Source organism: Necator americanus, chromosome I, assembly GCF_031761385.1.
Source record: "Necator americanus strain Aroian chromosome I, whole genome shotgun sequence".
Classification (NCBI taxonomy): Eukaryota; Metazoa; Nematoda; class Chromadorea; order Rhabditida; family Ancylostomatidae; genus Necator; species Necator americanus.
In genome coordinates, this window is record NC_087371.1 from 12811269 (window position 1) to 12833664 (window position 22396).

The 22396-nt window shown below is 41.0% G+C and overlaps 3 protein-coding genes across 6 annotated transcripts; 1 reads left to right on the plus strand and 2 right to left on the minus strand.

Moving 5' to 3' along the window:
• Window positions 1-3768: 3768 nt before the first annotated feature.
• RB195_005336 (uncharacterized protein) lies at window positions 3769-4083 on the plus strand (the record flags this gene model as incomplete). Its single annotated transcript, XM_013452237.2, has 1 exon — window positions 3769-4083. One exon carries the CDS (start codon window positions 3769-3771, stop codon window positions 4081-4083), a length of 315 nt encoding a protein of 104 aa, XP_013307691.1.
• A 1058-nt stretch (window positions 4084-5141) lies between these two features.
• RB195_005337 (uncharacterized protein) lies at window positions 5142-15705 on the minus strand (the record flags this gene model as incomplete). 4 transcript variants are annotated; one of them, XM_064177766.1, is made up of 20 exons in its annotated part: window positions 5142-5260; window positions 5559-5623; window positions 5997-6372; window positions 6770-6962; window positions 7197-7788; window positions 8149-8310; window positions 8610-8687; window positions 9555-9626; window positions 10597-10685; window positions 10757-10855; window positions 11303-11440; window positions 11492-11570; window positions 11639-11744; window positions 13243-13370; window positions 13447-13532; window positions 13585-13720; window positions 13779-13870; window positions 15087-15235; window positions 15352-15412; window positions 15688-15705. In XM_064177766.1, the coding sequence occupies 20 exons, from the start codon at window positions 15703-15705 to the stop codon at window positions 5142-5144; spliced, it is 2838 nt and encodes a 945-aa protein (XP_064034876.1). The 4 variants fall into 4 exon arrangements, with proteins under 4 accessions (XP_064034876.1, XP_064034877.1, XP_064034878.1 ...); XM_064177767.1 differs by having other exon boundaries at window positions 5230-5260; window positions 5555-5623; XM_064177765.1 differs by lacking the exons at window positions 5142-5260; window positions 5559-5623; window positions 5997-6372; ... (2 more) ...; window positions 8149-8310; window positions 8610-8687 and having other exon boundaries at window positions 9524-9626.
• RB195_005338 (uncharacterized protein) lies at window positions 7134-7739 on the minus strand (the record flags this gene model as incomplete). Its single annotated transcript, XM_064177768.1, has 1 exon — window positions 7134-7739. One exon carries the CDS (start codon window positions 7737-7739, stop codon window positions 7134-7136), a length of 606 nt encoding a protein of 201 aa, XP_064034879.1.
• Window positions 15706-22396: the final 6691 nt, after the last annotated feature.

Consider the following 22396-nt stretch of genomic DNA (forward strand, 5'->3'; position numbering starts at 1 on the left):
CCACCGGCGTCAGATACCTATAGAAGGGAGTGCGGCGGGACCACCGGCGTCGAAATGGTGCGTGATAACTTCGTGTGCAAGACCCAAAAGATAGATGGTCGCAGCCGTTTCATAGCCGTAGCGTCTGGGCGCTTTGCTTTTCACTTTTACGACTCCTCCGCGTGTCTATTTCCTTCTTCGTTCGCCTCAAGTTGGTAGCATGCCGTTCTCAGAAAGTGGAAACCCGCATGCAAACGACTGCTTAAATAGTAGCAAGATGTTTATGTGATCTAACGTGGAACGTTATCTTTATCAGCAAGATGATGTTTTTCACGTCATTTTATGCCAGAACATCACTCTTTGATAACTGTTTATAGATTTGATATCTATACATCACCCTTTAAATTTTGGTCGTAATATATTGGTAAGGAGTGTTAAAGCTGAAGTTCGAATGTTCTCCAAACGTAGAACTGACGCGTTTAGAAATTAGACCATGAAATCTTTCGCTTTTAGTTATAATATAAAAAAAGGAAGAAAGTTTGTTGGGGATACACAAGTCCAATTTCATAGAAAATGGCACTAATATTAATTTTCGTTGATCAGTGAAGGCAAGCTAACCAAACACTACAGAAAGTCTGAAGTCCGGCTTTAGCCGGATTCAGACTGGTTTTCTATAAGTTTTGAACAGGAAAGTCTGCCCACACCAAGTACATCTCGTATCTAAGCTTAGTATTACCTCCGTCGAAGCCTTTAAAAATCGCTTGTGTGGAATTTCAAAAAAGTACTCAGTGGCAAATATCTAATGTTGTAAGCCAACCACAACCACAACTTTTGCGGGATAGGAATTTTTAAAAGTTTCATAAATATGCATTTCGGAGAAAATAATGTTTTTTTTTCTGCCAACGACACTACAACAAAAAAAAAGTCCGGTGTTTTTCGAACTGTACCTGTCCTTCTTTACCCATGTAGAGACAGCCCAGCGGGCAATCACTGTTTTTTTGCAGATTAGTCGTATCTCGTAGATAGCATGTCATTTGCGATTTCCACTGAAGGGTGATCTCTGTGCTCATGCTTATTCAGTGTAGAAACCATCAGCCAATTTTTTCTTGCTTATTCTATTTTTCTTCACATAGATTGGAAACTCACGCAGGACTGTAGTGGGACACGAGAAACTCCATATCGGGACATTTCGATTCCGCACATCCTAAACGCTTACTTTTGCCACAGGCCGTCTAAGTGATGCATTCCCTTCAGAAAAATTTGCTTTTTTTTTTATCAATCTTTCCCTAGCTTCTTTCTTCGACAGAACTGAAATAAAGTGAAGGACAATTTCACAACATCCTAAGTATTCGAAGTTGGAACCATTGTCGGAATTCAGAAATGAAGGCTCTTCTACTGTCTTTTCCAGCAACTGAAAAAAAAAACCAATAGCATTGAAGCTTCCACCGTAACGTCATTGTTTACTAGCTGAAAGTTCCAGCGCATAAACAAGGTAGTAAGCATTTTCTGAATATAGCTTTATGAAATATGAACGAGCTTCATGAGCTTTAGCCGGACGTTCAGGCTTGTATATAATAACGAGCTTAGTCCGAGTGTGTGTGCTTGTTTGTCTGTGTGTCACGAAATTCGAAAAATGGGTAGCGACTAGGGTCCCACTGCGTCGGATTGATGCGTCGTAATGCAGTAGTATCGCGCAGTAAGTTCGTGTGCATGTTGCAAAAGGTAAATGGAACTTTATAACCGTTTCGCAGCCGTGGCCACTGTGCGCGTTGCTAAACCACTGTGACTCCTCCTATCTATTTTCTCGCATGTCTGCCTCATCTTGGTGACATTCTCACTTCAAAAGTGGAAACACCCATGCAAACGGCTTCTTAAAGAGTTGCGAATAGTTTACTTAGGACGTTATCAGTACTATGATGTCATTCATGTAATTTTATGTTAAAACATCATTCTGTGATAACTGTTTGGTGGAAGCAGAAGGACAACCCATACTTTGGGTATTGTTTTCAAATTGTGTCTATAATATGTTGGGGACCAAAGCAGAGTTTGAAGCTGAAGTTTGAATAATTTTCAAATGTAGAAATGACGCTAATTAAAAGAGTACTACGAAATCTTTCGTCTAAATTTGCAAAAAAAAAGAGAAGAAGGCATTCTTTGCAGAAAATGCCACCACTATTAATTTCTATTGATCAGTGATGGCGGGAACACCACAGAAAGTCTGAAGTCCGGCTTTAGCCGGACATTCAGACTGATATGAAAATAAGGAGTTTGGAAATTTTCTTGTGTTTGTCAAAAGGGGTTCTAGTTAGGTTCGCGTGTGTGCGATTGAGAGAAGTATTTTTGCAGTGTGACGAGCAGGTCCAGCTTCGAATTCGAGCAAAACAAGTCAAAGCATCGCGCACAAATACAATTTATGCAGTTATGGTCCATATTTACATCATACTGTTTTTATCTACTTCGATAAGAGTATTCCGAGTGCTGTTGTCGTCGAGGTAACTGGAAATGAGTGGTGACGAGGCCGAATGTCGTAAGCGTCGATTTTTCTTTTTGCTTTGTAATCCCAAATTCGTGTTGTCATTATCTTGTAGTGAATACTTTCGTTATCTAACACCTTCAAGTTTGAGTTTTTTCTTGTGATGCTCATTCCTAAGGAATACGGAAGTACTTTAACATTAGAATAGCGATTGCTTAAATTTAGTGTTAGATGTAGTCAAGTTAGAAGAACAGAAGCAAGATATAGCTTAGCAAGCTTTATTTTGACTGTGCGCAGTGGTCATCATTTTTGCAGCCTGGAAAGCCGAAGGCATGCGATGGGTCCCGCAAACACCTCATCAAAACAAAATTCATCATTCAACAAGAAAGTAGACTGAGAAAAACGCAATTCCATTAACATCACTCCAGTAGTTTTGTGACCGTGATATTAGGTCAGCGCCGTGCAGTAGAATTGTTTTAGTGGTAGGTGTGATGTCGCTCACATTTGATTTCCTGAACCAAAACCCACAAATGCCCTGGTAAAAGACCAAATCGTTGGTCGTGCGGTCGAATTCTTCTTTTCCTCTCATTCCTAAGGCTTTCTTCGTTATAGAAAACGTACTCAACGTTCTGCGACCAGCACTTCTCTTCATTCAGTGTTTTGTTCAGTGGATGTTCACATAACCAATTAAATCAACTCCCAATTTACTATGATATCGAACTGTACCTTGATTTAACCTTGCGAAAGGGAACTGAAGTACGTTTCTATTGATGAGACGTAGCTTCCCCTGCAACTCCCGCACTGCATTTCAATGACATCCAATGTTGCGTATCGTGAGAATTAGAGAATAGAGGAGAGAGTAGAGGACGACTGTCCTCGTTATTTACACAATCTCTGAAGTACATATACGGCGATGAGTGTGTTCTGCTGTTCCACGACCACATTTTTTTAGATAAGAATACGCTTTGAACCTGCAGTGAGAGAACTGGTGAGAATTCCACTTTGGAGCCTAACGCGCTCTTGAAGTCCGTGCTTACAGCGAGCTGACAACTTATTTCAAATGAACTATTACATGTTACTAAAACTGAATTTTTGAAAGGCTTATTCCGCATTGCGTTGCTTAGAAGATGCCTGATACTCTAAGATTGCAATGCTATATTGTAAATCCTAGGCGTTCATGAATATATAAGTTGAGAACACTAATCTTAGAGCAAACACTAACAAGTACGATGCTGATAAGGTTGTTCAACGTGGTGGTCTCGGTAGAACCTCATATAAAAGGCGAAATGCAAACTACGTAATTCATTTCCGTGCATATGACCGCGATCAGTGGACATTCCGGCAAAGGTCTTGGAAAGCGACTCTCGAAACGTCACAAGAAGTACAGAAGCGAGCCAATTCAAGGAATCACGAAACCAGCGATACGTCGACTTGCCCGACGTGCCGGCGTGAAACGCATCTCCGGCCTCATCTATGCAGAGACTCGTGATGTGCTTCGGACATTTCTGGCATGTGTGATTAGAGACGCTGTGACGTACTGTGAGCACGCTAAACGCAATACCGTAACCGCTATGGACGTTGTCTATGCGCTTAAGAGACAAGGACGTACGCTGTACGGTTTTGGAGGATGAGTAGTAAAGCAACCGAGGTTTTAATTTCTCTTCTTGTCTTCTGTTGTATTGCATTTTTTTCAATGAAGTAATAAAGCGTTTTTTTTTTGAATTTTCTCACGAGAATGTAGAGCTTTTTCGAGCTTTAATTAAAAAGGCGAATATCTGACAACTTGTACAAATCAATTGTCAACTTTACCGCTTTGTTCCTCTGAAGGCGGAGCTATACCCTTGATGATGTAAATTTACTGTTGCTTGCATAGCACAGCAATCAGCAGTAATGAAATTCACGACAGATGCCAAGTAAATCTAAAACTTCGATCTCTCGATGTGATTTTGGTATCGTGTTTGGTAGACAGTGAGTTAAATGTGCTCTACCAACTGAGAGAAAGTTAAGGGCAACAACCCATTCACGATTCAATTCCTGCAAACAAAATTAAGTTAAATTTTATTAAATTTTTCACGCTTGCCAAATTTCAATATGACTAAGCGCTGATGCAAATTCCCGTGGCTTCATTTTCTTACCTACCTACGGATATCCTAAGCACGTCTTACATACCTTATACAAAAGGGAGCCATTTGATGCTGTACATAGATTCATAGATTAAGTAAAAATGAATTTGCGGGGTGTGGTTTCAAACATTGATAAAATCCAAGCAAACAAAGGCACACGAGGAACCTTTGTGTTCCCAGAAATTTAGAATGATGTTTGGTTTTAACTGCTGTGCAGTCTTTGCGCCTTTTTGAAAAGCCCTGAAGCTGCGTGAGCTCCCAACGATTTGTAGCGCAGTTTCTTTAACTAACTTTGGCAATTCCATGAAGTCTGCGTGTGGGGGAGAGGATGATCAAACCAGGACAAAAGTACAAACAATAATTAGCGGGTACGATATCTCTGTCGTCTCTCTTCATCACTCATCGAAATCTTAGCGGTAGCCTCGAAACAATCAAAGAGGTTCTTGAGTAATAAAATGTCAACACAATGATGTTTTGTTTCCTTAGAAGGGATTTACCGTTTGTTGGCTGCGATTATTAACGGGAGCACACTTCACTGTGGACTAAACATTGATATACGATCAAAATCATTTTATTAAGTTGCAATCAATCATTTTATACAAACGAATCGGTTTTTCACTACGTTTTTTTGCAGCGAATAAATACTTAATTTCGTTACTTGCTTGACCGCTGTTTTTTCTTCTTTCTGGAAAAATATTTTATTGAGTTTTGATGGCCGAGGGAATCTGTTTTTTCACTTTTCATTAATTTAGCAAGTTACCCAATTAATAAACAAAGGCTGGTTTTCACAAATTCCAACGTTGTTCTAAGAGCCTCAGAATTGGCTCAAATCAATTTATAATCAATTTATAACTCAAATTGATATTTATTTATTATTCATTTTCATATTTAGTTTATAATTCCCATCGTTCATATTCGGAGCTTTCCTTTGAGGGTTTGAAGCGTTGTTATTTTTTCTTCGAAAAAAAAAAACACTAACCCACTTGAAGCACTTTTTCCACTTGCTACATTTTTCGGTTTTATTTTTGACTGCTTCTTCATTTTATTTCTGAAATCTCCACGTTGCCTATGCAAAAAACTAAAGTCTGTCTATTTCCAGTTTTTCCTTTTGATTTTCCTAATATTTCTTCTCTACATTTTCTACAAAACTGAAAAGTACCTTGAACTTCAGACTGCGACGTCATTAGATTTAGAAGTAAATCAGCAAAGACATGTGGCGGTTAAACACATGTCCAGCGTCATTTCTGTTGTTATTTTATTAAATTTATTATTTTCGTTATTATTGTTGATGCTTAATCGTTGTTATTTTTGTATTCATCTTTCTTTGAAAACATCGCTCGATTCCCCGCGCATCCAAGATCTTACCATCTCGGAAAGAGCTCGATCTAGCCTCGAGTTCATGTTCTAAGCAATGTACTCACTTGCTGCTCCCACTATCCTTCTCTGTTGTTGTTTGAGTGACTGCTGCTTTAGGCAGTCCGAAGTATGGATCTACTCGAGGTGCAGTGGGTGCTTTTTGCTGTCCGCCAGGCCGACCAGCTCCTTGAGGTCTTTGCATCGGTGGAGGGGATGGAAAAGGGTTCTGACCAGCGGGAGGCAAAGCGAAAAAGTCCTGCGGGCCAGGCGGTGGGGGAGTAGGGAAAGGTGAGCGAAAATGTTGGGGCGGTGGCAAGTTACCATGAGGTTGTGGTGGTGGCGGAGGAGGAGGAGGTGCAGGTGGTGGTGGAGGCGGTGGCGGCGGTGGCGGATCGGCGCCCAACTCCCCCATCATCTCGTATGCGTCTCCCATACCGACACCTGAAACAAAAAGCTATTTCTTATGAATGGACTTCAAATCTGAGAACGCCTTCCTTATTGATGTGAGGGCTGATGCTTCGAGGGTGGAGACGAGTTATGGTATAGTTATGAATAAGAATGAACCACACCCTGTTACTCCTGTAACAAAACAGTTTCTAGTTAATAGCATACTAATTAACACACGAGCATAAACAAAACACTCGTTATCACACAGGCATTAGCTTGACCAAAACCAGAATTACTTTCGTTTTGATTTTGACTTTGTCTTGGTGATGAATAAAGGGAAACTCTAAAGCTTAACAGCTTTTCGTAGTTTCTTTATCCAAATTGTTGGTGATAACACTTATTTGTATGATTAAAGATTATAAGTAGTAAACAAACAATTAATATACATCACCTTGATCACCTTGATCACCTTGACTCCCGTTGATCTTCGAACTGGTCGAGCGGGCGCCAGTAATTCTTCCATTTGTCCTGATCGCGTGCCAGAGTAGCCCAGTGGTTCCTCCTTTCGCGTGGGACACGAAGAGCATCATATTTTTCTTTGAAGGACTTCGTGAAGAAATCTGACCATCGGGTCGGCGGTCTTCCTGTAGTGCGCTTAATATCGCGGGGAACCCAGTCGTTCACTGCTCTGGTCCAACGGTTGTCATTAAAGCGCTTCACGTGTCCGGCCCACCTTATTTTACTTTCCTTGGCAAACGCGGCGGCGTCTCTAATCTTCGATCGTTGACGTAGGAGAGAACTTCAAATCCCGTCCCTCACTTGCGTGAACGGGATACTCCTAGCATCACTCTCTCAATTGCGCGTTCAATGACGCTCACCGCGTTTTCTTCCTGCTTGCGAAATGCCCAGGTTTCCGAAGCATAGGTCAAAGCAGGAAGTACGGTGGTGTTGAAGAGGTGAGCACGGAGCCGGGTGTTCCTGGTTTTCTTCACTACATCCTCGATGCTCTTGTACGCTCCCCAAACCGCTCGTCTCCTCCTGCCCAGCTCCTCCTCGTTCATCATGTTCAGTTCCCGACCCAGATAAACGTAGCTGGTGCATTCGGATATGTTCGTTCCGGTGAGCGTGAATGGGGCATTCCAGACCCATCCGTTCTGCATGAACATCGTCTTTTGTAGATCCAGCTGAAGACCGATGCATCTACATGTTTCGTTTTTTTCGAATTCGGTCAGCATTCGTTCCGCTTGGCTGATGCTAGTTGTTATCAGTACGATGTCATCAGCAAAGCGCAAATGGTGTAGCTGCCGACCATCAACCTTCATTCCCATGTCGTCCCATTCCAACCTTCGCATTGCGTTCTCGAGAATGGCTGTGAATATTTTGGGTGGAATTGTATCACCCTGTTGGACCCCCCTCTTCATGTCAACGATGATGTTCTTGTAGAATGACGAAATTACGGTCGTGAAGTTACTGTACAACTCTCGAAATACCTTTATGTACTGAGTAGGGTTAATATACATACGGTGACTTATATATAAATAAATATATATATATATGTCTTCTCCTTCCGCCTCCGTACTTATATATATATATATATATATATATATATATATATATATATATATATGTATGTATATATAAAGTATGCCTGGAGCGTTTGCGCGTGCCTGGAGCGCTTTTGTGCCGAGGTCTGACACCAGCCCAGTATTGCATTATAATGTTTTATCGCGAACAGTATTGCCGGTTAGAGCGGGCAGCCGACGAACTAGTTGTGGAGCTTTCCACAGTCGCCTCCGTCCAAGGAAAAGAAAAAGAGGTGGTCCTCCTCACATGTAGCGCCAGAGTCTGCCGAATTCCTCGACAAGTATAGGCGTATGAACGTAGCCATATCCCGGTGTCGCCAAAGCATCTCCGGACACGTTCGTTCCCTTCCTCGCGTCCCTTTCTGGGGTCGTGTGATCAGTTGGGCCAGCTCTCTTAATGCCATTGTGCCTGCAGCAGACCTGCGAGTTATTTGTATTTATGTAAGTATGTAAATATATTATAGGCAAATATAGGTATATATATATATATATATTTATCGGGTCGTTATTTCTAGCGGGTTATTTGTAAATATATGGAAGTCTGGGACGGACTTAAAAGTAAGAGGGGGAGGGGGGGTGGGGAGGGACGTGTAAGTAATGTGGATAACGCGCTCTATCGCAAGTTGATCTCGCGGCTGGGCTCATAAGAGCCCATGCCTGGAGCACACGGAGAGCACCCCAGCCACCGGATACCTGCAGGCCAATTACCGATTAAGGACGCTTGGGACGACGACACCAAGGACCGCATCGCAAGCCTCTCGAGGATGCTCCCGATGGGGGCGAGGCCTAGATCATCTATCAGAGGTAAGGCTTTCTCCTTGCATGGGTCGAGAGCTGCTTCCACTGCGCGACGCTCACTCAGTTATGAAAACAAAAGTACCTTTAGATGTACATCGAACCGGTAGAATTTCTTTTAGATTAGTAATTTTGCATAATTTCTTAAGGGATTCTTAAAATTTGGATGAAGTTGATGAAATAAGAGAGAAGCAGCTCATTAATGCGAGTACTTGTCTTTGCGCAATAATTGATAATTTCTACGCTAACTACCTCTATGTTTCAGTTTCATGTGGTCCCGAATCCTACTGCAATTTTCCTTCTTTGATTATGAAGAAATAAATCGAATACTAAAGGAGTATTTCAGTTATTGAGAAGTAAATCAATTATCAGACAAACTTCAGCAGTAAAAATGGACTAAATACAGCTTGAAAAGAAAAGAAAATGCACAAATCAGCTCAATTTATACGTGGAATTCATTCGCGAGTTCTTTCAGTATTCCTAGATGTGATGGCCTCTTACCCATTAGAGGGACATCGAAACCGAACAATAAGAAGAAGGCAGATGAAGGTCACATTTTCACCGACCTTGACGAAAAAGCAAGTGTTTTAGCTTATTCGTAATGATCTTTTGCTCTTGTCTTGGAAAGGCAGGCTACGTAATATTTCGTGACCCGTAACTGCAGATATTTATTCGTTATATGCAAACGATGTCAGGATAAGATTCACAAGGAGACCTCCCTACGAAAGAGAAAAGGAAGGAAATCACAAGCGAAACTTCTCTTACAATTCTATGCAAATAAACGTCTAGAAAGAGCCAAGATTTTGTGCGCACTCGATTCAGTGCGGCTAGACGCAAAGCCCTCCGATTGTGTCACACTTTTTGTTCAGCGTCGAACATTTCGAGCACGTGTTGCCCACTGCATACAGAGGAGAATCTTCGGTAGGAACTCTGCAACCAGAATATATCAGGAAATTATTTCTCACCGACGACTTGCAGACCTTTGGGGAAAAGTGGATACGTCAGTTCTAACCAATTCTCTTGTTTATCCTCCTCAACTCGTGAATTCAAAATAGCGCATTACTTTATTGAAAAGTTTGGCGGTTCCGTACAATGAGTACTACATCGGTTATTTTTTCTTCAGATCACAAGCATCTTATTCTCTTTTATGTGTTTTTCAAAAGAATAGCTTGGCGGAGATCGTCCTGTAATATGTGATTGCGAATATTTATCTGCTATGCATATGCATAGGATCATGAGATTGGATTTGCGCGAAATATGTACGTATTCTATGGAGCAGAAATTTAGGAGCGGAATCTGCGGTGAAGATCCCGTAGTTCATTGTTTTTTAAAGTTTTAAGTCCAGTATTCCACTTACTTACCAAGTTACTAACAGCGTGTGTGAGCTATGCAATAAGCATTATTAACAAAATTAAAATTAATCAATGAATAACAATATTCTGGAAGCGAAGGACTATTTGCCATCCCAGAAGATTGTTTGAAGTTGATGTTCTAGATGTATTAACAAAGCAGTGCTCACTACAAATTTAATATGCAGTAAATTTCTCAAAAAAAAAAAACTCAGACCAAAGCGCATTTTACTCCGAATTTCTGCAGGTTTCCGTAGATTTATCTGTAGATGATTATCTACATTCTTACTGTTCTTTCGACTTGTTCTTTTCTATTTTCTTTCCCAATGCCGAGCCGTTGTTGATCGCAATGATCAGCAAAATTTTCTATTTGTGCTAAGATCTGCGTCACTATACAAAAGGAATAGGGAATCTCTAATAAAATATCGACGACATTACCTAGGAGGTGTAGAAAACAACGGCACTTTAACGGTGTTGAGTTAAGTTCTAGAAAGAAAGTGATCTGACTTGTCTCAAATCTATCCGTTCCCTTAAGAATCATTGGAACGTACTTGTTGTACTGGCAGATGGCGATAGTAAAACCTTGTTTCGCGCATTCTTGCACGTGACATCCAATCTCAGTGGCCTCATCTTGAGCTAACTGCAATTGTAGAATTATGTACCCTGTTATTATTGTGTGCCTTTGATAAAAGAAAAAGTGACTATACCTACATTAGCGAAACTTTCCGCTGTTTTCTTTATTGCTGACGTATACGTAGCCTTTTCGTCGAGTGTGACATCCAGAAGTTGTCCATACCACGAATTTATCGCCTACAATGTGATGAATTCAGGAAACAGGTAATAAATGATAGCTGAGATGATTTGCTATCTTAGACGTGTTCTCTTCTCGTACATTCGTATATTTGTAATAAATGATAGCTGAGATGATTTGCTATCTTAGACGTGTTCTCTTCTCGTATATTTTCCTTGAACGTTGGTGCAATATTATTTTGTTGAAGAATAAGATGGAGAAATTATTCACCAAATTACATACAACATTTTGGCAATAATATTTTATTTCTATACGCATTTTTACGTTCAAAAAAAAGCTCATGCCTTTTTTTCTCAGGACATTATACCTCTGCTTTTCTGCTACCTTTGATGTCATTGGACGATAATTTCTAATTGCTTGTTGCCACTGTCACTATTTTTTTTGCCTTCACTAAGGGTAACATATCCCTCTGGCATACGTTACCTTTAGTGAAGGCAAAAAAATACCTCTTCGAGGGCTTCTTGCCTTGAGGCAGGGTAATTCTTTGTGTAGGTATTCAGGGAGTGATCTGCCAGCGGAGTATTTTGTGGATTTGTGCAGTCCGCTTTTATTTTTGAGTCCGCCACGGTTTGACAATTGATTTTCTGAAGGATAAATAAAATTGGACAAGGTTGACATGACCATCAATTAATCACCAATGCAGGCATTTTTGCCGCCGGTTTTGCATAACTTTTGTTGTTGTTATCCATAGCCCATCCAGTTGCAATAAGCCTTCTGTAATCGAAGCGACCTTTCATTTAAATTGAATTAGGACGAAATGATACAAGTTCGGTTCTCATTACCTGTAATAATTGTGCATGTATATTGCCGTCTGTTCCAAATCGTATGTCATGTCATCGGCTGCAGCGGGCTGAGACGGACATTGTACTGGTGGAGCCGTATCGGCGGCTTTAGAATGGAAGAATTAATTTCAATTAACGAACGAATGAACCAACGCTACGACAAATGAGGGAGATCCATCTGATTATTTTTATCCTCTAACGTATTTACGGCACAAATCTTACTTCTTGTGATTCATATATGCATCATAAAGGATAAAGGTAAAGTGTCTGGTGTTAATCAATCCGCTTGAGATGCGACGCCACGTTTACTTCAATTCTGAATCGTTTGTGGTTTATGAACTGGGCTATACAATGGCTTGCACGGGTTAGGGTTAGGGGCGTGTAGCGTACGGAGGATTTGCAGTCGGTATGTAGCGCTAGTTTTTTTCAATATGCATCACATTCTAGTATTCTATTATAGATGAACTTACAAATTCCCTGCGGTACCATATACTCGATTAAAGGACTTGACCGTGAAATTAGTGTTATCAATCAGCTAAGAGCCACGTTATTTTTTTTTCAAAAGAGTCAGCTATGTAGCATTATGGAGCGCAATTTCTAATTCAACACAGTGACAAATTCTAAAGTTGTAGATATCTGTATAGACCCCATACAAGTACTGTATGTACTTTATCCAGAAAATGATTCTCGTTGGAACATGGGTGTCAGTCATTGTTTCGATATTTTTATGGCAGTTACTTGTAGAAGATTAGAAAACACTTTAGAGGCAAAAAATATTTGTATGCGCTTGTTTCAAATATAAAATGATGTTGTGTGACCATTTTATTATTATGAACTCAACATGTACTAATGAAAGTTCCCGTATCGGAGTTGATAGTAAAAGTTTAGAAATAAGCTCAAAAACGAGGAATTGGGAACCATTATGGATCGGTGTGAGGTGTGAATGCACGATACAAAGTTCGAAATCGCACTAGTGCTGATCGAACTTCCAACTTTTCGAGGTTGAAAAATTGGTGTTAGGGGTGTCTGGGAAGAATCAAAGGAATGGCATGACACATCGATTCGCACCCACAAGTCATTGTATAGGCTCACGCGCTCATTAAAGGCATCATCCCACGAATCTGAGGTGGTACAGATTTCAGGGGGAGTATTCGTATACGGGGTCGTATGTTATGGAGAGGAGGGTGATTCCGTCCATTCCTTCCTAATTGCCGTAAAAAACGACCCGAAGATGCGGCGCGTGCACAAGGCACGCGCCGCATCTTCGGGCGCGCCCCAGTCGAACTCCTTGTAGAAAATAGCGTTCTGGATTGCTCGAAGCTACGCTTCTTACAGTAAATAGGAAGAAATGGACGGAATCATCCTCCTCTTCATAATCTACGACCCATATAAGAATATTCCACCTGAAATCCGTACCACCTCACATTCATGGGGTGGCCCTTAACCCCAACGATTTGCAGTCGAATCAATGCGTATCCTAAGCGGATTGGTAGTCAACAGCTTTTATTCTTTGCCTTTTTTGTGGAGGGTAATCATACTGAAGACCTGTTCATATAGAGAAAAGGACTATCTACCTGGTAACAGTTCTAATTCAAAGAACATACCGAGTTTGTATTCTGGCTGACAAAGGTGTGCTACACAAGGGGTGGCAAGAGTTGGAGAGGTGCAGTCTGCACAGACATTGGGTTCATCAGCAGCCACTTTATACAACAAATCGGCAGGTTGGGAGAGCCTTAATACCACCACAATTACATAACAATCCTTAACTTTCTGAACATTTTCTCATCCATATTCATCTGATCTCGTACATTTTGTTGTAGAGACACACCAATTTGCCCGCTCCGTTGCACAGATTGTAAGAGCAGGCAAATCCAGTAACTTCAGCGTTTACCATCTGTAACACGAGGAACTACTGCGAGGAAGCAAACAAAATCGTCTGCTCTTACTTGAGCAAAGTTTTTATATTTGTCGTCATATTTTGGATCTGCCGAAAGATCTTCGACTTTGACCTCCTCCCACCATGTTTGCAATGCTTTCTTTGTGTTTGCCTTTATGTCACAGTTTTTGCCGGTCATAGTAATCCTAAATGATAGTGTTGGTTTGGCTTGCATTTTTTGGATGCAATACCGAAATCTCTTACTCTGATTCGAGTTTTGCATATCCGTTCGGAACGGTGACTGTGGAATCGCAAGTTAATAACCATGCATTATGTTCTATATTGCAGTCCCACGTCTGAAGGAAAAAAAAAAACAAATTGCAACTTTGATGACAAATAGCAGAGACTAAAACTTGAAAATCCTCATGAATCAGTGCAAAGTAGCCCTGCAATCCTGCAACAAAATAAACAGAAGGAAAAGAGAAGTACTAGTATATTGGAAATAACGAATTAGTGTAAAATTTGCACAATTATCTTAGAAATATGTCAGGAATTTTTGTAGTGGGAAGTTGTTCATGTTTCCCTAACATTTATGGTGTGGAGGAAAACTACTCTTTCATCTACCTAGCGATAATTTAGTACAGAAAAGTTATCATTTTCAAGTAAAAAAGCACATAGCATCCTATCCTTGAAGCAGAAATATCTGGAATTTCTCCACACAGGAAGCTGAAGAAAGTAAGGCGTTTTCTTTGAGTTGAACTGCACTATCACAGAGGTGGTTTTTAGTGACCTTCATGTATTTTCGTCTGAGCGGCTCTGCCATGATGTTATGTGATACGAACCGTTTTCGTACGCAACCTGTTTTTTCTTGACTCATCAACATTGCTTGAAATCCCTCCCTTCTAAACTAAGGGCAGTGCATCACGATTTCGACGAGGTGCTGAACCCACAGCGAAAATGTAGAGTTCGAGTAGCAGATTGCAGAACCCACGGTGGTTTTGGTCATCTTTACTTGATCGTTGTAAAAAAAAGTGGTGTGCGATCCGCTTTAGTTCCTACGAGGTACACTAGAATGCGCCTCTATATGCGCGTTTCAGTCTCCTCAGCAGTCTCTTCATTGACTTCACTTGAATAGCCTGATGACCAGACATAATTGATCTTCGACTGCTCGCATATGTATGCGGCGCGTGCAAAAGGCATCTTCCATTCCATTTTTTAACGACGATTAGGGTAAGAGCGGAACCATTCCGGGTTCCGCAATCTACCACCCGAATTCTACGCCTTCGCCGTGAATTTCCCACCGGGTCCTGATACGACTGACTAATCCTGATAAAACTCTCCAAATTCTCATAATTGTCAGTAAGAGATGAAATAAAGTGACGAAATGTTAACGTTTTTGTTTTTGTGCCTGGCAAACCCTACGGAAGTTCTTTTCTATTCATTTACAATCTACTATTTAGTGCTGTTCTGAATACTCAGGAAATAAGATACAGCACCACATACAGTGTCCAGATACAGTAGTAGTCCTCTACAAAATTCCACATGTTTCTAACGAATGATTCAAGAACGTACCAGTTCATTCATATTTTTTGCGTAAGGCATTAATTTCCCATCTTTTGATGCTTGTTTGTTCTCAGCTACATTCTTGCGATTGTCGTTGTGAAACTTGAGAACCACTTCCCTCCAATCATCACTAATCAGCGAGTTCTTACATCCAAAAACTGAACAGTAACATATCATATCGAACTCCAATCGATTCGTTTCACAAAATCTGTCTCCAGGCACATTAGTACACTGGAGTTGCAAAACAAAGGAGAGACCGGTTTCTAGCACTCACATGTTGGGACATCCAGGGCGACGACAATGAGCGACAAGTTCGCAAGGACGAGGAAAATCTCCTAGAAACATACTTTATTATCCAAGTCTGCTCTGCATGTCTCAGGTGTGCCCTATTCTTATTAGCTCTCTCTCGAAATTCTTTGTTGCTGCTACTGCTAAAAAAATCTCGACGTCTATGTTAATAGTTTTCTACGTTCTGTTCTCAGGTGAAAAATTCTAAACGAAATTTTAAGAAAAAACCTACTGATTGTTAAGGCGACGTCCTGTGGACGGCCAATGTTAGGATTTTTTGTAACCTAAATTGATACGCTCTACTATTTGATTAGAAACTTACCCAGATGAGAGGCACCATTTTTGGCGTTGACGTCCCGCGTCCCTCAGTCCCTTCTTTTATACGGTGAAATAGCTGGCTAGAGTTGACACGTTGGAAATTTAGCCACGTACATGAGAGCTCGGCTCTTCGATTTCGTATACGGTACCGTGTAAAAGCAGTGCTGTGTTAGCAGTCAATTTAGTTTCACCCATTCATTTTTCCCAATGCTGCTTTTCGCAACAATTATTCATTCGCGCTAGTGTAAAACTTTCATTGTGCTTATCCCCCGCTGTCAATATTGTGAAATTTTTTTTCCGCTTTGCACAGGGATGAAGAGATACTGTATTCTAACACATCCTCCAGGTTGTGTGGTCAAGGCGATTAACAAGATAATCGGTAGACACGAGGCGAAATTTACGAAACCGACCTCCGACTGTATGGTGATGTCGTACAGGGTGACAAATACTCTTTCTGCAGGACCGATATGGAATAAGATGACCTCACAAGCAGTCGAGGGTACGACCGGAACAAGGGCAGCCAGATGCAGTACACGCTTCACCCGTTAATGCCCTTTATTAGGGTGGATGGCGCTACACGCCATCCACCCTAATAAGGGGCATTAACGGGCGAAGTGAAATCGAACCATGAAAGCAAATTTAGCCGCTAAGAAAACAACGATGGAAGAAATGAGAGCGGAATTATAGAAAACTCGTGACACTCCGAGTCCGATAGGGGAAGCTGAAAAACACGCCTAAATTTTTGAGTAAAAATTGCCGCTACCTGATTCCTCCAACAATACGATGGTTGAGATGATTTTGTCTGCCAGCGAAGCATACGTGACCATTGTTAACATACAAATTCGGTCTCTAAAGTAACACAAAAGCAACTGTAACATTTTAATTTTGACAAAGGACACCACGGCTGGCATTCAATCTCACATCAACATAACTATTTTTGGTGTGCATACTTTCAAAAACCCTCGAGCGCATAATAATGGAATTAAATTTTGAATGGAAAAAACAAGAAACCCCAACAAAACTCCAGCTGTGAATTTTGTACAGTGCAATGCAATGCATTCATGTGCAATGAATTAGTTTTGTACAGCGCAATGAATTGCACATGCATGCATTGTATTGCACTGTACAGAACTAATGCATCAAAATTTTTATTTCTATGAAATTCAGATCAGAGTCTTCAGTGTGTACGAAGTCTCGGATAACATGGACTTTGTGATGACTTCTCATAATGTGACCGGTCCATCTCAGCTTTGCTTTCGATGTATATTCCGCTGGGTTGCGAAGACGAGACATCGCTCTTTAGCTGGAGCTGCAAAGACCAGCTTGGTGTTGTGTGCGCCTACAGAAGAAGGCTTCACTTCAGAAGGCATCTCTCAAGGGTTCTGTGAATAGAAAGTAGTAGACGTGGCAGCGGTGTCTGCCTACGTCTCCATAGCACTGGAAGAACTGTCGAGTAGAACAGATGGGCACGAAAATCTTGGTCCGTTAGTTGGTCCGTAGCTTCCCTGACGGCTGCGAATGCTGCCCATGCTGCTCTCATGCTTCTATTCAGTTCCTCCTTCAAGTCGTTCTCTATGTTCTAGAATGTCCGAGGTATACGTATGACGAAGTTTCCACGATTTGGGAGGCTTCGCATTGTACTCCTCCGTCCTCGCAGTAGGCGTTCTTCTTTTTCAAATGATATTAGCCCACGAAATAAACATCGGATAAGAGAACTCGTCTGACCGACTCTTCGTTGTTGTCCTCATGATCTTGCAAATTCCAAACGTAAGAAAAATGTTTCTGAGCTAATGCTATCATCTTCACCAGATTTTCCTTTTTTCATCTTTTGTATACAGACGAGAACCTTCGACTCAGGCGGTGGTTCCTCGCTGACAGTGGTGTATGTCGGTTGTTGGGAGTGCAGGAGTTCAGGGGCAGACGGAGCTTTCCGGTTCAGCAAGGTGTTGAAATATCATCGCACATGCCTCCGGATGGGCAATATTGCGTTTGCGACAGCGACTTCGTTGGCAGCATTGAGGAAACCAGAAAACACGCCTAACTGGTTTAATCAAAATCGCTGCTATATGATACCCTCAGCAACACGCGATGCATGTAGTGATTTCACCTACAAACGAAGAATACGTGACTACACTATACAAATTAGCTCTTCAAAGCAATTTGGAGAACACATGGAACATAAGCGCATAATAATGCAATTAAACAATGGATAGAAAAAACTGAAAAGGCTAACCGAAACTTCAGCTGCAATTTTTATTCGGACAGCCACAAATGTTACTTCACCATAGGGACACGAAAATCCTTTTCTTCTTTGGCTGCATGAAAATACAATGATAAATATATGTGCAATTTTCGTCCTCCTCGTAGTCTTCGTACTCGAACTTGACCTTTTTCCGTCTCGAATGTCTTATAGAGTTTAAAGAACTATCACCGTTCATCGTGGTAAAAGCCGTGACCTAAGAGAAACGATGATGGTTCCGTATACGTAGCCTGGAGAACTTGTCGAGACTAAAAGAAAGTATTTGTCAGTAATATTAATTATTTTGATCCTACAAATAATTCCACGTTGTATTAGCCAAGGATCAGGAACTGCATTGCAAACGAACTGAAATAATAGCATTTAGATTATCGACATTTATTTTCAGATACCAAACTCTCAACAATCATTTTATCGAAAGTTTAATAAGCTCATAAAACCCAGAAATCTAACCAGAATTTTCTCGACAAAGACAAATAAAATACCATTATTCCATTGAATAGTCATACATATATATATATGTGCGATAACGCTCGCATCGCTTCATTGGTCAATAAAAAGTCAAAACCGGGTCACTTTTTGTAAATTTCCGTCGCCGAACTAAACCTTTTTCGTTGCTAACAGGGCTCTTTTCGCTCGTTTTATGAATATTACCATTGGTGAAGGACTCTGCAGTTATTCCTGAGAATCGTGACAGTTCTAAGTTTGAAGAAAATTCAAACTCCATCTACATTTCTTCTACACCGCTACAATATCAAAGTATTTCTGTTATTCGTTCCCAAGACTCACCATAAATTGGTGTTATAAGATTGAGCGATATGAACGTTATCATCAAACAGACAAAAAATAATTATCCCTCGTCAGAAAAAAAAACTATAATAACTCCTACTAAAGCAGTTGCCAGCATATACGTATCAAATTTCTGAACAAATCGTTCGGCAAACGTGCTGAAGGTAATGCATAAAAGATAGAGAGAGGCATCACTTCAACGCTAACTGGGGTCAAGCGTATAGTTGGTAAAAAAAAAACTCCCCTAATTAACCGCTCCATAGAAGACCCTCCGGAAAATATCTCCTCATTTCATCCTCTCTACTATAGCCGCTCATAAAGCAATGAAGAATTAGTAATTATAAGCAGAATTGAAAAAGCAAATTGGAGGCTTAATAAGTAAGTCGAAATAATATGATTAGTAAATACCAATGAACAGTGCTATTATGGATATTAATATAAAGTGAATAAAAAAATATTTTTGACTGACATGCGGTCCCCCGGCACTTTGAGAAAACAGCTAGAACGATGGAGACACATTTTAAACCATCTTCATAGTTACAAACAATTTACTCATGACAAGGAAACGCAAGTAGAGGATTCGATCCCAGAATTTTTTAGTTTCGAAAATATAAAAAAAGTGAAAAAAGTAAATCCCCACCACGTTCCACCACAGTGATTAAATATATGCCTGTGATCCTACGCGTTCGCTTGAACATGTACGGGCTGCGAGATGTTTTAAGAAGACACGAGTTGAATACTTTAGGGACCTCTTGTTGTTTAAAGGTACTTGGAAAACAAAGAAAAAGAAAAATCAGAAATCTCACTTTTCTAATTAACTTTGGGGGGGTTTGATTTATTGGCTTTTTATAAAATTAATCTACTTGTTAGTCTGTACAAACTGCGCCCCCGTGCGACACGGGTTTTCGGAGTTGGGTGGCAAGCTAATAACCCTGGGTTGATTGTCGATTACCGCTCTCTTCAATCATGCATAAGAATTATTTTATGGAATTTAATTTGAGTGTCGTTATTCAGAAGCTCGTAGAGCTTACTTTGTACTAACTTATTTCCGCTGTAGATGTCTTTTTTTCGCTCAGTATAAGCATCGAAACTGCTTTTTCGAAATAAAAAGAAAATCGTCATTGTCGTATGAGAATTGTGCTGTTCAAACTGTTAACACTAAGTGCAAAAATACCACTTTTGTAGGGGATTGATCCCTACCCCTCGCAATAAAAAGAGTTACACATTGTCTTGCGCCATCTACTGCGAGTACCATCCTGCATCAACTGTCTTTCCAATGGAGTACATAATACATCTAAACGGTTGTGATAAAATGCTGAAGCAATGTTCAGACTATGAAAGAAATGAAGTCTTTTCTCTTAATTCCTCCTAGTACACATTATGCAGTTATCTCTGTTTAATTCCATTTCTTTTATACGAAATAAAGTATGTGTGTCTAGCGTTAATCAATCCGCTTGCGACGCGCCACCACGATCACTTCAATTCAGAATCGCTTTTGTTCCTTTGTCAAAATTAAAATGTGATAGTCTTTTTTATGTTACTATAAAGTACGAGTTTGTATGTTAATATTGGTGACGTATGCCTCGTTGGCAGACAAAATCATCTCGAATATCGTATTGCTGTGGACAAAGTTAACAAAGTTTCTGGCGGTAATCAATTCGAGTGCCTTGCGGGGACTAGCTGATGTGTCAAGTCAGTGTTTTTATCCTCGGGGTGGGAGTGGAGCAGTCGGTTAAAGGTAGAAGCCACATGGTCTATGGATCAAAACTGCCCTAGTGCAAACCAAACCTTTCATCCCGCCGGAGTCGATAAATAGGTACCAGACCTGTTTGGAAGGTCGTCAACTGGCTCCCCAAGTCATTGTATAGGCCAACACGCCTCCCAAAACCTGAACGATTATGAATTGCAGTAAAACGCGATGGCGCATCCCAATTGGATTGATACGCCGGTGACTTCATCTTTTTTATTTAAAACACTTTGTTTTTCATTCCATTCTTTTCACAAATTCTATTATATTATTTACCAGTTTGAACGTCCGGCTAAAGTCTGACTTCAGACCTTCCGTGGCGTTCTCTTCGTTCGGATTCACTGATGAAATAGATGAAAATTAATAATAGTGGTATTTTTTTGCAGAATTAGAATTGTGTTTTTCGAACAACGCCTTCTTTTTTTAAATAAATTTAGGCGAAAAATTTCATAGTTTTCATCCTATTCGTTTCATTTCTACTTTTGAAGAACATTCAGATTCCAGCTTCAATCACTCTTTCGATACCAATATAATATAAACACTATTTGAAAGAATGACCCTAAGTATGGGTTTTATTCCTGTTTTCCCCAAACAGCTATCACAGAATGATATCATGCTATATAATAACGCGCTTAGTCCGTGTATGTATGTATGTATGTATGTGTTTGTCTGTGCGTCACGAAGATACTCCATAATGATGCAAAACTCTTCACCGGTGAGGCGCCGAACCATTGCCGTGCACCTGATGGGCGAGCACTCTGCCTTTTAACCATTGTGCAGAGCTAAAAGTATATGTACCAGTTTGAGCGTCCGGCTAAAGCCGGACTTCAGAATTTCTGTGGCGTTTGCTTCGTTCGCCTCCACCGATCAACGAAAATTAATATTAGTGTTATTAGTTCTATGAAATTGGACTTGTGTTGCTCCAACAATCTTTCTTCCTTTTTCATATTATAACTAAAAGCGAAAGATTTCATAGTCTTCTTTCTAAACGCGTCAGTTCTGCATTTTGAGAACGTTCGAACTTCACCTTCAAGCACTCCTTATCAATACATTATAGACAAAATTCAAAAGTACCATTCGAAATATGGGTTTTCCTGCTCTTTTCTCCCAACAGTTATCAAAGAATGATATTTTGGCATAAAATGACGTGAAAGACATCATCCTACTGATAAGGATAACGTCCCACGTCAGATCATATAAACATCTGGCTACTACTTAAGCAGCCGTTTACTTTCTGAGAACGGCATGCTACAAACTTGAGGCGAACGAAGAAAGAAATAGGCACGCGGAGGAGTCATAAAGGTGAAAAGCAAAGTGCCCAGTGGCCACGCCTATGAAACGACTGCAACCATATATCTTTTGCATCATGCACACGAAGTTATTGCGTAGCAACCCGACGCCGGTGGACCGTCGCACTCCATATTATAGCGATCTGGCGCCCGCGCACCAATCGGACGCCGGTGGACCCTTCGCCCCCCTTCTGTAGGTGTCTGGCGCCGGCACACTAACCCCCCCCTGGGGCCCCCCCCCCCCCCCTTTTTTTGGCCCTCCGCCCCGGCCCACTAAACCCACGCCGGGGGGCCCTCCCCTTCTGTAGGTATCTGGCGCCGGTGGACCAGTCTCACCCTATTTTATAGCTTTCTAGCGTCGAGGCGCCAACTCGACGCCGGTGCACCCGTCGCACCCCCCTTTGGAATTTCGTAACTCTCACTCACTCACTCACTCACTCACTCACTCACTCACTCACTCACTCACTCACTCACTCACTCACTCACTCACTCACTCACTCACTCACTCACTCACTCACTCACTCACCACACACCACACACTCACTCACACACACACACACCACCACCACACACTCACTCACTCACTCACTCACACACTCACACACACACACACACACACACACACACACAC